Genomic DNA, 16,190 nt, shown 5'->3' with positions numbered 1-16,190 from the left:
CTGAGGCCGGGAGCCGGTATTTTTGTGCTGAAACAGACAGCTTTTCAGCGGCTGCCTCGAAGCCACAGCCGGGGTTAGCAGTTTTGTTGGTCCAGTTATGCCAAGGGATGGGGGGGAACCTCCTCCCAGTGTTCCCTCTAAGCTGAGTTAGTGTGAGCTAGCTCGCAGTTTTTGAGCCTCTGACTCACACATTTTTGTCCTAGCTCAGGACGGGTGGCTCCAGAACAAACTAATCTATGCAGTAGCCGAATCGCTCGCTCTCAACTTTAATGCCAGTAGCTCACAGTAGAAGGCAGCTTCCTATGTTCTCTCTCTCTCTCTCTCTCTCTCTCTCTCTCTCTCTCTCTCTCGGTCTGGCCTACCACACCAGAGTATTGCGAGGCAAAAAAGGAAGGGGGGGGGATGACCATAAGGATGACCTGAATATTGAGAAAAAAGATAGTATTTTATGGCAGTGATGTCTAGTTGTTAGAATTCACGGGACTGAGATACTGGGGTTCAGATCCCCTCTCTGCTATAAACTCACTCGGGTGACTTTGGGCCAGTCGCACATTCTAGCTGTCTGTCTTTGTCTGTCTGTCTCTGATTTTAGCCTTGATGTGAGGGTCCAGTTGGGAGGGGAGAGGGAAATTGTTTATTCTGTGCCGGGCTCCTTAGAAGAATGGTGGGGGGAAATGTGAAAAGAGAGAGAGAGAGAGAGATGGATAAATGCAAGACATAAATATTTTTTAAAAATGCTCTGCATCAAAATCTCGTCAGACTTCTCTTATGCCATTTCTATCGGGTGGACCACCTCATCCATTTGCCTTGAATTTCTTCCTTAGAACTCTGTGCAAGCAAAAGAGCTCTGTACACACCCTTGGATCTTTCCCAAACCTGACTTCCCCTTGCATGCCCGAATGGATATTACCCAAAGTGTGGCTCTGGCTAGAGCATGTCCCCTTCCCCGGTAATATTTGAATGGACACGGTGTGTGATTAGCTGCCCCTCAAAGGCTGGAAGGGCTGCCCCCCTCCCCGGCTTGTCTTCGTGGGTGTCTTTATTAGCCTAGGGGATGCCAGCAATGGCACGTCGTCTTTATTTTGATGGACGACACAATATCCAGAGATGCATTTCGGGCCTCATTTTTATTCCGATGCGGAGCTGAGATTGCCTTCCCAGACATGCTGAGCTTGTGTCTCTCTGCTGTCGAAGCCCAGCTTAAGTAGCCCTGTGGGAATCAAGGGAAATAGACCCTGGCCATGTCGAACACAAATGCACGCACACGGACACACAGAGAAAACATTCCTGCATCCTTTCAAATTAAGGTTGTTAGCAAACTCTGGTTCAACTAGGTCTTTTTTTTTTTTGCCAAGTTTGCAGCTGGGGGTGGTGGCGATGGTGGTTCAGAATTTTCAGGGCTTGCTCTGGAAGTTAGCCAGTGTACAAAGTGGGACCCCAAAGTCCAAAAAGGAAAAAACAGAGCTGGCACATAGGGATGGGCATGAACCGGAAAAAAGGCGGTTCATCCTGGTTTGTGGTTTGTGGGGTCCCACAAACCAAGACAAACCTCACCCATTTCATGAACCGGTACAGGTTCATGAGGTTTGTGGATCTTCTCCCCTCATTTCTGCTGGGAGCAGCTCCCTGAGGCCAGCAGAATAGAAGGAGGAGAAGATTCCCCTTCCTGGGAGATCTTTCCTCCCTCCTTTCTGCTGGTGGTAGCTCCCCAGGGAGGGAGATCTTCCAAAACCCATTTAAAGGGAATGTTTGCTTTAAATGGGTTTTGACAGTGAGCACCACGTGGGAGTGGGGTCTGTGTGGTGAATTCACTCAGAAGTGGTGAATTTGCCGCTTGGACTCCACTCCTGCATGGCACCCGCTTGCAAAACCCATTTAAAGGGAACGCTTGGAAGCCCGGGAGGGAGGGAGCAAAAGGGATCACTGAAATGGCTTGCATTATTTCAGTCTGTTAGGCTGAAATAGGTGCAAGCCATTTCAGCGATCCCTCTCATTTCCCACCACGAACCCCACAAACCTCCAACAACTACCTGGAGGGTTGTGGGAGGTTCGTATAGGGATGGGCACAAACTGAGGCTCGCGAACCATGAACCGGGCCTGGTTCGTGATGAATTTTGGTTCGTAATTCAGTTCGTGCCCATCTGTCCTGGCACATACCCAATGGTACGGTCGACTCTTAGCATCTGCGCTCAAAAGCTTGTGGACTTTGCATGGGTAGCGATGGGCAGAGATTTAGCCTGTGCCCCAAGTCTTATTTCTGGCCACAGAAGGGATCTGCAGGGTATCTAGGCAATATCCCACACATCTCTGAAAGTTTTCAAGGAACAAGCATACTCAGGTATTGGATGTGGACGGGTACGGGTTTGCTATGGATGGTTGCTGTGGCTCAATTTGAAACCGGTCTCCCTTGGTTGCTTTTGACCCTGGTATCAGGAAAAGTACTAGTGTTTTGCCCTGATTTGGGTGTCCCAGGCTAGCCAAGTGAAGCAGGATTGGCCCTGGCTAGTATTTGGATGGGAGACCACCAAGGAACTCTGAGGTCGTGACGTAGAACTGAGCAATGACAGACTATGTTCCTTTGTCTCTGGCTGTGAGGTGCAGTAGGCTGAGAGTGCATGACTGGCTTGGGGTCAGAGAGAAGCTCAATGGAAATAGGCTATCCAGACTGAACTGGCATCCTTGTGAAATTTGGTCTTTTCCAAATTTCACAAGGCCCAGAAAGCAGGGGAGAGGGAGGGCCTGTGAGGAGTGCAATTAACCTGTGAGTGACCACTCACGAGAACTCAGGGCCACGAGTGCATTCAAAATGCCAACTACCCCCCCATGTCCTGCAGTTCTCTTTAATCCATGCTGCATTCTTCATGTGAAACTGCATTCTGCTGCTCTATCACGGTCAGTATTGTCTACTCAGACTGGCAGCAGCTCTTCAGGATCTCAGGCAGAGGTCTTTCACATCAACCTCCTACTTGCTCTTTTAAAGCCAGTTTGGTGTAGTGCTTAGGAGCGCGGACTCTAATCTGGGAGAATGGGGTTTCATTCCCCACTCCACCACTTGCAGCTGCTGGTGTGACCTTGGGTCAGTCACAAGTTCTCTCGGAGCTGTTCTCTCAAGAGCAGTCCTCAAAAGAGCTCTCTCAGCCCCACCTACCTCTCAGGGTGTCTGTTGTGGGGAGGGGAAGGGAAAGGAGATTGTAAGCCGCTCTGTGACTCCTTCGGGTAGTGAAGGGCGGGGTATCAATCCAGTCTCTTCTTCTTCTCTTCTTAACTGGAGATGGTCAGGATTGAACCTGGGACCTTCTGCATGCCAAGCAGATGCTCAACCACTAGGCCGTGCTCCTTCTTTACTGGCGTATTCAAGCCTATGATCTACTGCTGAACACTGTGCAAATCGGCCTTCCCTGACCACATCTTCTCCCCCCGCCCCCACTTCTTCTGCAGGTGTCCAGCAGCTGCGACTATGTCTTTGTGAGCGGCAAGGAGTCGAGGGGTTCCATGAATGCGGGCGTCTCCTTCAGCTACGACCACCTCAGCGCCCTCCTGGAGATGACTGTCTGGGTCCCCAAGCTCCCCCTTCATATCGAGCTTTCGGACTCGCGACTCAGCCAAGTGAAGGGCTGGCGGGTTCCCATCCTGCCTGACCGCAGGTAGGCGAGTGGTTTTGCAGAGTGTGTTTGGGGAGAGAGGTTGGGGAAGGGACGGAAATCAGTCCGAGCTGCTCCAGACAGATGCACAATGTGGACTAGAAACCATGCCAGGGTCTGTTTCCTGAAAACACGACTGTCTTGGTTATCCCAGTGGGACAATCTACTTAGGAGCAAGTTCCATGTTGTTACACATGAAGCTGCCTCATACTGAATCTGAGTAGTGGTCCATCGAGGTCAGTATTGTCCGACTGGCAGTGCCTCTCTGGGATCTCAGATGGGGGTCTTTCACATCACTGACTACCCAATCCTTTCAACTGGAGATGCCGGGGATTGAACCTGGGCCCTTTTGCATATCAAGCAGATGCTCTACCGCTGAGCCACAGCCCCTCCTTTCAGCTCAGTGGAGCTTACGCCCAGAAAGGTGCCCATAGCACATTTCTGTTAGTTAAACATCTTGACCCAATTAGAAACTGGCCCTGAGGTACCGGAGTCCAAGTCTTATGAGGAAAGGCTGAAAGAGTTGGGTATGTTTAGCCTGGGAAAGAGAAGGCTTAGAGGGGACACGATTGCAGTCTTCAAGTATTTGAAGGGCTGTCATGTAGAAGATGGAGTGGATCTATTCTCTCTTGCTCCGGATTGCAAGACTAGGGGCGATTTCTCACTAGAGCTGCCTCGCAGCACAGTGCCGTTTGCCCCAACACAAGCATGTCAATTTCACACCCGAGGCTGCGGGGCTGCATTTGACTCGGGGCTTCGCCCTGTTTCCTCCGCAGTTTCATGATCCTCAAAAACCAGGATCACGAAAGTGCGGAGGAAATCGGGTGAAGCCCCGAGTAAAAATGCAGCCCCGGAGCTTCGGGTGTGAAATTGACATGTTTGTGTTGGGGCAAACGGTGCTGTGCTGCGAGGCATCTCTAGTGAGAAATCGCCTTAGGTCTAATAGGTGGAAATTACAAGGGAGTCGTTACTGGCTAAATATCAGGAGAAACTTCCTAACTGTAAGAGTGGTTGAGCGGTGGAACAGTCTGCCTCGGGAGGTGGTGGATGCTCCTTCGCTGGACGTTTTCAAGCGGAGGCTGGACGACCATCTTTCGGGTCTGTTGTAGGTATGTAGGGCTATTTTTTGGCTAGTGCAGGGGGTTGGACTAGATGACCTGCAAGGTCCCTTCCAACTCTAACATTCTATGATTCTATGGCCCAGCCTCTCCGTGAAAAGAGCTGCAGTGCCTGACAACCCTTTCATTTCCCTCCCATGAAACTTCCAGCACCAAGTGATCCTCAGTCCTCAACCTCCCGCACACCGACCCTGTTCTCATCAAGCTGGGCCGGAAGGGCCAGGGATACGCCAGTTGTAGGCAGTGGAGCATTTTGTCCTAGGAACCTGCCAGCACTGAGTAGGGAGGAGGAGGGGACTTCTCCACTGTTATAATAAATACAGCCACAGAAAGCATGTGAGTGGAAGGAAAGTGCAGCAAGGAGCGCTTTCTGAATACCGGGTTTGGAACGTCTTGGTAGCTCGGGGGGGGGGGGATCTGTGCCCCTGCCACTACGTAGAGGAATTTCTCATTTATTTCCATAAGTTTCCCCCCGCCCCCTAAGGTATTGATGAATAAACCTTTCAGATATGGAGATCGTGACTAGACTACATTTCCCTCAATTTATGCATCCAACCCCAGTTCCGGTAAAGGATCAATCTTTATCTGCTCAGATAACGGTTGGTGTGTTGCTAAAAATAAAGCATGTTCTCCATAGCTCTTGGTTTTGCACATGTGCAAACATATGCAAATTTAATTGACCCAAACCTCAACCATTCATTACTTAAGATTTCTGTGACTGATCACTGAGCCAATAATAACTGTCACGACCCCGACCACCCCTCTCAGTAGGAGCCCGGGCGGCAGCTCTGGTCTGCCTTCTGGTAGTTCCAGCCCCTGCCGGAATACAAATACCGACTGGCCCATTTACAAGCTTTTTGGAAGCCACTCCAATGGTGTAAGAGAATCTTCCGGGAACATTAGAAGATCTACATGCCTTCTGTGCTTTTGGAGGGGATGTAAGCAGTGCTCCCCCTAAACTGTGGAATCTTGTGAGCAAAAATTCTACTTTGTGAGCTACTGGGATTAAAGTTGTGAGCAGGCAATTTTGCTGCTGCATAAATTAGTTTGCTCTGGAGCCATCCCTTCCTGAGCTAAGACAAAAATGTGCGAGCCGGAGGCTAAAAAACTGTGAGCTAGCTCACACTAAGTCAGCTTAGAGGGAACACTGGATGTAAGGCTGAACATTTTAGAAGGCCTGAGTGGGGTTTTTTTCTGCCTTTGAAGGGTGCCTGGACTTTTAAATGTGTCATTGTTGGCTGTTTTAATGGGTATTTTGGTGTGTTTTGCGATGCATTCAGTTTTATCGGCATTACTCATCCTGGATCTCAGTTTCCTGGGAGAAAGGCGGGCTTTATAAATTATAAATGTCCATCATTTGGCTATACAAGAGCTGAGAGACATGGTGAGCAGCGTTCCCTCTAAGCTGAGTTAGTGTGAGCTAGCTCACAGTTTTTTAGCCTCCGGCTCACACATTTTTGTCCTAGCTCAAGAAGGATGGCTCCAGTGCAAACTAATTTATGCAGTAGCTCACAACTTTAATGCCAGTAGCTCACCAAGTAGAATTTTTGCTCACAAGACTCTACAGCTTAGAGGGAACAGCTGCACGGCGTGGCCTGATTTCTGACCCAATTGTTTGGACTGCCCACAGGTCAGCTCGGGAGAGTGATGACGATGAAGAGGAAGATGAACGACGGCAGAGCCGGGGCTGCACCCTCCAGTACCAGCACGCCACCCTGCAGGTGTTCACCCAGTTCCACACCACCTCCTCAGAGGGCACCGACCAAGTGGTCACCATGCTGGGCCCAGAGTGGATGGTTGAGGTCACAGATCTGGTGAGCGACTTCATGAGAATAGAGGACCCGCGGGTGGCCCACATGGTGGACAGCAACACACTGGCGGGCCGAGAACCCGGGACCACACTCTTCAAGGTAAAAGCCGAACCGGTACTCAGCGATACCAACAGCATTTATTCTGCATCTGTTTTCCCAGACGGGGAAGGAGATGGAGAGGAAGCTAGACAAGAGCATTAAATATGAATTTCTTGGACTGCTGCAAATTTCTTTGAGTCAGGGGTTTTCTGTTGCGCGCTCCTAAGCCTTGATTATGCTGTGATATCAGCGGTGAGGCAAAGTCATCCTGCATATGCACAGAGAACCTCTTCTTATTGCTTTACACATTTACATTCTCGGGAGCCACATGCGGCTCTTTCCCACATATTGTGCGGCTCCCGGCAGGGCGGCTGGGGAAGTGAAGGGGAGGCCTGCCTCCCTAACTGGTCTTCCCTTCCCCAGCCAGTGTTCCCCTTCCCGGGTAGGCTTGAGGCAGGGGGAGCAGAGAAAGAAAGCAACTTTAACTTTAAATGCATTCTCAAAGCCCCTCCGTCCCACTGTCCGGCTTGGGATAAGGCATTTGTCTCTTTAAATCCCTTTGCCTTGCAGGACGCATTTAAAGTTATATCTGTTTTTATCCCTTTTGTTTTTATTTTTGGCAGTCTCATTTAATATTAACAAAAAGCAAATTTGCATATTTTCCAATAAAAACGTGTGTGTAATATTTGTTCACGTCTTGCGGCTCTCAAACATCTGACATTTATTCTGTGTGGCTCTTACGTTAAGCAAGTTTGGCCACCCCTGCCTTAGATGAACACAACTTTTACACTTGGTGCCATTTTGGTATGATTTTGGAACCGGTTCTTTGTAATAGCTTCTTCTTCAATAGCTTTTTAAAACTTTGCATTATATTCACTGGAATTGTGGCCATAGTTCCCGTTTGTTCAGAACTGTTTTAATTGGGGCTCTCTGTGGTCGGGATTGTACCACCTCAGGCTTCTAGGTAGGACTTGGGGGACAGACTGCTTTCCCCCACCAATAAAAGGAAATAGTGTCATGTATAGAAAATTAGCATTTCGGGAGAAGGGGGGAAATGAGAATAGAACCTAACAGAGCCATTTGCTACCTGGAGGGAATTTTTGGCCTAGTGAAGCATTTAGTCAAGTGAGTCTGCAAAGTACAGTGTCGCTTCTGCCCCGCTGGTTTAAGGGGCTCGGTGGTAAAGATTTGCATGCGGAAGATCCCGGATTCAATCCCCAGCCTCGCCTTTGAAAAGGACCCGGTAGTAGGCAATACGAAAGGCCCCTGCCTGAGACCCTGGAGAGCCAGTTGCCTGTCAGAGTAGACAAGACTCAATTGGATGGATCAACGGTCTCTCTTGCTTGAAGAAAGCTTTGTGTGTTCCTGGTGTGTGTGTGTGTGGAGGGGAGACAAAAGAAGATGGCACCTGTTTTGTGCCAGAAATGCCCCCCCCCCTGCAGCAACCTGGCTGTGGGGCCAGTTTTGAACAAAGAAATGGCACAGGAGGAAGAATTAGCCCTTATCTTTCCCCCAGCACTGCAGCCCTGATCCCACCCCCTACCTCCCCATGGCTGCTTTTTAAAAGCCACGTTCCCCATCCGGGACTCTGCTTGCAGACTCCCTACGTGCAGGTTGGCCCTCACTGCAAACCAGACCTGGCCTCTGCATTCCCCTGCCTTTCAGTGCACCCCCCTCCTTCCCCAGACCTTCCTTTTCTTCCCCCCTTTCCTCTCCTGTGCATTTTCTCCCAGCTCCACTTCGCGCCCACCCCCCTTGATCCAGTGCCAGAGATTTCCGACTACAATTAGTTCTACTTCTCGACACTGTATTGCCTTCCTCAGCAAAATTTCTCCAGCTCCCAGATGCCGCCTGCAAAGATGCGAGCCCGCTCAAGGTCAGCCTGTCCTCCCCGGGCTCCGTGTGCTCCAGGGAGCCCCACCGAGCCGGCAGGGGCTGAACGGTGCTCCGGGGGACGATGCTCTATGGATTTGCCCCTTTGCATTTGAAGCATGTGTTCTGGCAGCGGGCAGCCGGAGGCTTAGGTGGAGGTGGTGGGTGGGGGTTTAATCCAGAATCCCACAACGAGGGAAACGAAAACTTTCCCTGCGACATGTGCACCGGAGAGCCCTTTTTACAAGATTCATCTCACACCCCTGCTGAGCCTTTTAAAAACCCAGAGCATTCTTTTTCATGCAGTTAACTCCAGCAATGAAAAGCTGATCTGGATAAAGTACATTTGCCGCACGCATTTGCATCGCTTGGGTGCCAGTACTGCTTTATTGGCCATGCTTCTGCTCCAGTCGCTGCTGGCAGTCACCCCCGGTCCCCGGTCCTTTCCCGGGAACGGCCCGCACAGTTTCGTAAGGGCTAAACACTTGTGGGCTTTTTAACAAAAGACTAAGCCGAGCGTCTCGGGATTCTGCATCCCAGCCCTGCGTGCTTTGTTTCCGGTCGCAACACACACACACTTGGCAGTAGGTGATGTGGAAGACCTCTGCATGAGACTCCTGGAAAGCCACCAGCAGTCTGAGTAGACAGTTCCAGGGCTATTTTTGGGCAGGAACGCACAGGAACGGAGTTCCGGCTGGCTCCCGAGTTGGCCACACCCAGCAGGAACTCATTAGCATAATAGGCCACACTCAACAGCAGAAACTCATTAGGACTGGCTACATTAGGGGTGTGTGGCCTAACATGCAAAGGAGTTCCTGGTACAAAAAAGCCCTGGGTTTTGACAACAAACAAGGTAAACAGAATAAGAAGCAAAAGGTGGGTGTGGCTGGATAACTACACTTCTGGTAACATGGGGGGGTGGCCTAATGTGCTAATGAGCTGTGCTGTCAGGGGTGTGGCCCAATATGCTAATGAGTTCCTGCTGGGCTTTTTCTACAAAAAGAGCCCTGGTTGTGACCTAGATGGACCAAGGGTCTGATTCAGTAGAAGGCAGCTTCATGTGTACACATTGCTAAATATATGCTATAGGCCCGCTCGGGAGGGCAGGCGGGATGGTATAGCCCGGTCCTGGAGGAAACAAGAATGGCCGCACCAGTAGGCAGGAAAAAAATGTAGAAAAACAGGTGCAAGGTAAAAAAAAATTATTTCTTTCTTGTGGGTCCCTACAGGTTTCACAGCTCGCTTCATCAGGGGATCATTTCCAAAGTCATTCACTTTCCACCTCGAGCAGTAAGACTGGATTTTGGCAGTGCTCCTTTCCTCACTGTATGTCTGCAGATATTCCAGCTTTGGCATAATAGACCAATGCAAGCGCCTCATTGGAAGTGTGTGTGGGGGAAACGTCTGCCTTGGATTCTGTCAAATTGGGCCTAGAAACATATTTCATTTATTGAGAATGTTTACATTGCATGTTCCCTTCTTTAAAACGTTCTTTCCAATTTACGATATCCTGAACATGCACAAACAGTAAGAATACATACCTAAGATGCTCAGTTAGGTACTTTAACCAACCCAAGGTGGAACATCAAGTAAAACTTAATTTTAAAAGGCCTTCTGGAGTAAAACAGTGTCTTTGTGCCTATAAGGCCAGTATACTTGAAGGACTGCTTGGTGTAGTGGTTAAGTGCACGGGCTGTAATCTGGGAGAACCGGGTTTGATTCCCCACTCCTCTACTTGCACCTGCTGGATGACCTTGGGCAAGCCATAATTTTGGCAGGAGCTGTTCTTGAAAAAGAGCAGTTTCTGTCAGAGCTCTCTCAGCCCCACCTACCTCCCAGGGTGTCTGTTGTGGGGAGGGGAAGGGAAAGGAGTGTGTAAGCCGCTCTGAGACTCCCTTGGGTAGTGAAGGGCGGGGGATAAACCCAATCTCCTCCTCCTCCTCCTCCTCCTCCTCTTCTTCTCCTTCTTCTCCTTCTCCTTCTTCTTCTTGTGAGGCAAGTGTTGATTAGAGATGGGTCTTTTTCAGTGGTGGCACCTCGCCATTGGAGTACCCTCCCCATTGAGGCTTGGTGTTGTTTTTATGGCTTGTTTTTATAGTGGTAACACTATGGTGTCTCCCCCTCCCCCAAGTTGTACTTGTTGTACAGAGCAGGTCTCTGGAGATGGGGCATATCAGTTTTCCAGATCAGTAAACTGGTGTCAGGAGGCCTGCAATGAGGCGATCCTATGCAAAGAATAGGGGAGGGAATGTCCAACAGCTAGGATGGGTTCTTACAAGGTCTTTGCACGGATTCCCGGTCGATGCACTTCTGCCTTTGTGGATTCCCATCGCAGTGCCTTCTCAGCTCACCTCAGTGCATGAGCGGAATGAGAAATACAATCTCTGACATCATCGTCACTTATACAAAAACACAGGCTATAAGGAGTCTCTTTGCACTGTCCAGAAAGGGTCTCCGGTGGTATTTGTGACATCCAATTGCGTGCATGAGCTATTATTGTTTTTACTGCTTTACAAAGTATACAATGGTATCTCTGAGGCCTGAGGAACTTGCTGCCAAGAGCGCGTGTCAAAATTGCCTGTATCATAACCCAAATTGCATATATCATAATCCAAAACTGCATATATCGGACTTCCAGTTGGTCTAATCCAGGCCCCCTCTGGATGGTTCATTGAGTTCTGTGGTGAAAGAAAGACAGGACTGAACCGAAGGACCATACTGTCTAGCCCGCCAGTTAAGATCCTCTTCGCAAGCTCTGATCTCTGCTCACGCTCACAGAGGTCAGGCAAACGACAAGCAGAGACGGGGCTTTTTTCAGTGGTGGCGCCTTTCCCCTTGAGGCTTACTCTCTTTTACTGATTTTGCTTTACCCAAGCTTTTAACTAAGTGGTATGGTATTTTTAACAATTTGATTTTGGCCCCGAGGATTGCTTTATGAAGCTCATTAAAGAATGCTAGATGCTTTATGCTCTTTTGAGGCCTTGTTAACAGCTAGGCTAATTTCCGTTCTTATTATTACGCTGTTGTAGGATTTTGACATGTTTTACTTGGGCCCCTGCCACACGGCAGGGGAAAAGCCTCTTAAGGCGCGGCTTTTAAAAGCCGCGCCAACGTTGAGAAGCCGCGGCGGGATCCCACGGATTTTCTCCTCGGCGCGATCAAACGCCGGGGAGAAAACACAGCCCTAACCGGGAGCCGGCCGAAGTGCGCATGTCGGAGCATGCGCAGTTCGGCTACCGGCCGGGGTTGTGCCGGCGCAAGGAAGCGTGGGCGATCAAACGCCCGGCTTGCCGCGCAGCTAAAGGATGAACCACCAAGGTAGGTGGTTGCAAGTTGCGGTGGCTTTTCCCGGGAATGGGCCAGTTTGGGTACGGAAGGAGGACGCTTCCCAGATGTTGTGGTGTGATCGCGCTGGTTTGATCCGCCCCCGAACTGTCCCGCAACTGGCCCAAATCCCCTCGTGTGGACGGGACCTTTGTGAACCGCCTGGAGCAGGTCCTCTGGAGAGGGCACCGTTTACAATTTCTAAATAAAGCCTTTCCTTTCCTTTCATTCTTTCAAGCTCCTGTGATCCATAGATCTTGAGCCGCGGATATGGAGTCTTTATTTTTTAAAGGAATCTATGGTGGCGAGATACTTGGCCACTGCCTGTGTAGTCCTTGGATCTCTACCCACCAACAGATAGGGTAAAGTGGGGGGTAATTCTGTTAAAGTAGGGGCAATCTGGAGCTGCGGTGGCTCAAGTGGTTAAGACGCTGAACTGCAGGCTGTGGAAGGTCAGTAGTTCAGCAGTTCGAGACCCGGGTGCCGCATGATGGAGTGAGCTCCCATCTCTAGTTCCAGCTCCTGCCAACCTAGCAGTTCGAAAGCAAGAAATTGCAAGTAGATAAATAGGTACCACTTCAGTGGGAAGGTAACAGCGTTCTGTGCGCCTTGGTGTTTAGTCATGCCGGCCACATGACCACGGAAACGTCTTCGGACAGCGCTGGCTCTTCGGCTTTGAAACGGAGATGAGCACTGCAACCCTAGAGTCGGATTCGACTGGCTTTCGAGCAGGGGAACCTTTACCTTTACCTTTAGGGGCAATCCATAGCTCGCGATAAGAGTTGTAGTAAGGGCATTCCAATAGCATACCGGACAGAGAGTCAGCCTTTTTCAAATCACATTAGCAAAGTCTGTCTTGAGAAGGCAAATTACAATACCTCCTGTGTAGGACTGCTGAGGGTGCAGCATTTAGATGTGCGAGCACAAATGCTCTGCAGTAATGAGGGACAGTTAGGTGTTTTATATAGGCTGGAGCGGTTGGAGGTGGAAGGATACCAAAGAACGGGGTAGAGCATACTCTTCAAACTCATATAACTGAGCTGGAATAAGCTAGGTTTTTTTATACAGTTCTTGGTAATTAGTAGAGTTTCAGTTTCTAAAAAACAAACACATAAAGTTAAACAAAAAAAGATCTTTACCAGTGGAGGTATACCTTTTTCCAGGGCTATTTTTGGGCAGGAACGCACAGGAACGGAGTTCCGGCTGGCTCCTGAGTTGGCCACACCCAGCAGGAACTCATTAGCATAATAGGCCACACCCAACAGCAGGAACGCATTAGGATTGGCTACATTAGGGGTGTGTGACCTAACATTCAAAGGAGTTCCTGCTACAAAAAAGCCCAGGGTTTTGACAACAAGCAAGGTAAACAGAATAAGCAAAAGGTGGGTGTGGCTGGATGACCGCACTTCTGGTAACATGGGGATGTGGCCTAATATGCTAATGAGCTGTACTGTCATGGGTGTGGCCTAATATGCTAATGGGTTTCTGCTGTTGGGTGTGGCCTATTATGCTAATGAGTTCCTGCTGGGCTTTTTCTACAAAAAAACCCTGCCTTTTTCTCCCACACAGGTAGCCTCACCGCTCATGGAGGCAGTCCTTGGAGAGACCCTGGTGACGGTGGCTGATGAGAAGGTCACCATCACCGAGCTGAAAGCCCAGGTGGTCTCCAACCTCTCCCTTTCACTGCACCCCAGTCCCGGGAACAGTCACACCATTGTGGCCAAGACAACGGCTCAGCAGACGCTCAACTTCTCTAAGCAGGTAATGCTTGAGAGAGCAGTACTTTTCATTCCTTCTTTCTTTAATTCATTGATACACTACCTGTCTTCCCAGTGGGGATCCAAACTGGCCTACATCCTTCTCCTCTCTTCCAACTTATCCTCACAATAACCCTGTGAGGTAGGTTAGGCTGACAGTGTGTGGCTGGCCCGAGTTCACCCAGTGAGTTTCCAGGGCACTAGTAGGGATTTGAACCTGGGTCTTCCAGATACTAGTCCGATGCTCTTAATCACTACACCACACTGGCATACTGTCCCATACTGGGACAAAGTCGCCTTCAAACTACAACTCCCAGAAGGCTCTGCTACTCCAGGCCTTCCGGTACCATTTTTGATGGCTTCTTCTCTAGCAGACTGCATCTTGATCTTGGCAAGAGCCCCTTGAGTCTCCAGTGAGGTCTCACGTGTTTGAATGGCCCCCCTGTGAAGAAGAAAGAACCTTGCACATGGGAAACTCCCACGTTCAAGCTAGTGGTGTGTGTGTGTTTTGTGGCATCATGTCACTTCTGACTTATGGTGTCCCTATGAATTAATGACCTCCACGATGTCCCATCATGGACAGCCTTGTGAACTGAAGGCTGGGACTTCCTCAACTGAGCCAATCCATCTCATGTTAGGTCTTCCTAACATGAGAGCCAGTTTGGTGTAGTGGTTAGGTGCACGGACTCTAATCTGGGAGAACCGGGTTTGATTCCCCACTCCTCCACTTGCACCTGCTGGTGTGATCTTGGGTCAGTTACAATTTCTTTAAGAGATGTTCTCTCAAGGTCAGTTCTCTCAGAGCTCTCTCGGCCTCACCTACTACCTCACAGGGTGGGGAGGAGAAGGGGAAGGAGATTGTAAGCCACTCTGAGACTCCTTTGGGTAGTGAGGGGGTGGGGTATAAATCCAATCCCTTCTTCTCTTTCTTCCTCTTTTTCTGCTGCCTTCAACTTTTCCTTCCTTGTTGTCTTTTTCAGTGACTCTTGTCTTCTCATGATGTGACCAAATGAGGCTAGTCACGATGCTAAATTCACCTTGCCTGCTAATGACTGTTTGCTTGCTTGTGCTGTTTTTTCCAGATCCTCGTTCACAGCCCCATTGCATGATTGCGTTTCATTAAGACACGATGATGCCAGATGCAGTTGTTTTTATCAAATGGCGTACTCTGCTCGCTGGTTGATGGAATAGGCTGATGCCTCTAATCTGTCCAGCTCCGCTGCATTATTCAATTTTACCAGGAATTTTTGCTGTTAGATTCAAATGTTTTAATCGCTTGCTTGCTTTGACAGACTAGTTTGTAATCCACCTTGAGTGCCTATGGGAAAGGAGGACTACAAATGATGATGATGATGATAATGTGTCACTGTGGATTTTGGGTGCCCTTATTTACGTCAGGGCAACGAGGGAGTGGACCTGCATGGCCCGGGCTGGCCCAGTCTCATTAGATCTTGGAAGCTAAGCAGGGTCGGTCCTGGTTAGTACTTGGATGGGAGGCCATCAAGGAGGTCCAGGGTTGCTGGGCAGAGGTAGGCAGTGGCAAACCACCTCTGCTCCTCTCTTGCCTTGAAAACCCCACAGGGTTGCCAAAAGTCGGTTGCAACTTCACAGAGCTTCCCACCACCAACGGGGGGCAAGGGAGGGCAGCATGGTTTAGGCCAGTCTCGTCAGATCTTGGAAGCTAAGCAGGGTGCATAGAATCATAGAGTTGGAGGGTACCTCCAGGGTCATCTAGTCCAACCCCCTGCACAATGCAGGAAATTCACAAATACCTCACCCCCACACCCCCAGTGACCCCCACTCCATGCCCAGAAGATGACAAAAAGTGTCTAGGATCCCCAACCAAACTGGCCTGGAGAACAAGTGCTTCCTGACCCCAAAGTGGCCATCAGCGTTTCCCTGGGCGCATAAGAAAAGGCCGCGAGAACTAAGAACTGATGCAACCCTTCCCGCCCTCCCTCTCATGAACTGCCTGAGTTCACAGAATCCACATTGCTGTCAGATGGCCATCTAACCTCTGTTTAAAAACCTCCCAAGAAGGAGAGCCCGCCACCTCCCGAGGAAGCCTGTTCCACTGAGGAACCGATCTAACTGTCAGGAAGTTCTTCCTCATGTTTAGCCGAAAACTCTTTTGGCACTTGAAGGGGAGCCCACCAAGGAAGTCTGTGAAGGGGCAGCCAGTGGAAAGCCACCTCTGCTTCTCACTTTCCTTAGAAGCCTCTTGCTGGGGCCTCCATAAGTCGGTTGCGACTTGACAACACGTACGTAATGAGAATGGTCCGGTTAGTGTGAACTGAGTATATCGCAGAACCTTCAACGAGCCGGAGGAGAGCTCCTCGGCAGCCACACAAGTGTTCCGAGACCGAGCCAAAAGTTTGAAAGCTATCGGTGAGGGAAGTGCGGGGTGGCTGTGGCAGGGTGGATACTTCCTCACAGTCTTGTCCCTTTTGTAGTAGAGATGGGACTATATAGATTTTCTTCTCTTTTGATTATTCATATTTCTCTGGTTTTTATAGATTTATGATAGATTTAACATTTTATTGGAATGTAATGAAGGCCTGTTATATAGAAGGCCTCTCTTCTTTGTGGGTCAGGGTATTTTTCCAGCTGATGTTAACAGACAAGACA

At 49.6% G+C, this 16,190-nt stretch overlaps 1 protein-coding gene across 1 annotated transcript in view; it reads left to right on the top strand.

The window, feature by feature from the left end:
- The window catches only part of TMEM132E (transmembrane protein 132E), a 49,933-nt gene that overhangs the window by 32,090 nt on the left and 1,653 nt on the right, over nucleotides 1-16,190 (top strand). The window contains exons 6-8 of the mRNA XM_015413624.1: nucleotides 3,439-3,644; nucleotides 6,390-6,669; nucleotides 13,375-13,566. Coding sequence (XP_015269110.1) covers nucleotides 3,439-3,644; nucleotides 6,390-6,669; nucleotides 13,375-13,566 — 678 coding nt within the window. The remainder of the gene's footprint in view (nucleotides 1-3,438; nucleotides 3,645-6,389; nucleotides 6,670-13,374; nucleotides 13,567-16,190) is intronic.

The sequence above is a fragment of the Gekko japonicus genome, unplaced genomic scaffold (assembly GCF_001447785.1).
Source record: "Gekko japonicus isolate JY-2015 unplaced genomic scaffold, Gekko_japonicus_V1.1 scaffold452, whole genome shotgun sequence".
Classification (NCBI taxonomy): domain Eukaryota; kingdom Metazoa; phylum Chordata; class Lepidosauria; order Squamata; family Gekkonidae; genus Gekko; species Gekko japonicus.
The sequence above is the reverse complement of the archived record's forward strand: the minus strand, read 5'-3'. Positions and strand labels throughout refer to the sequence as shown.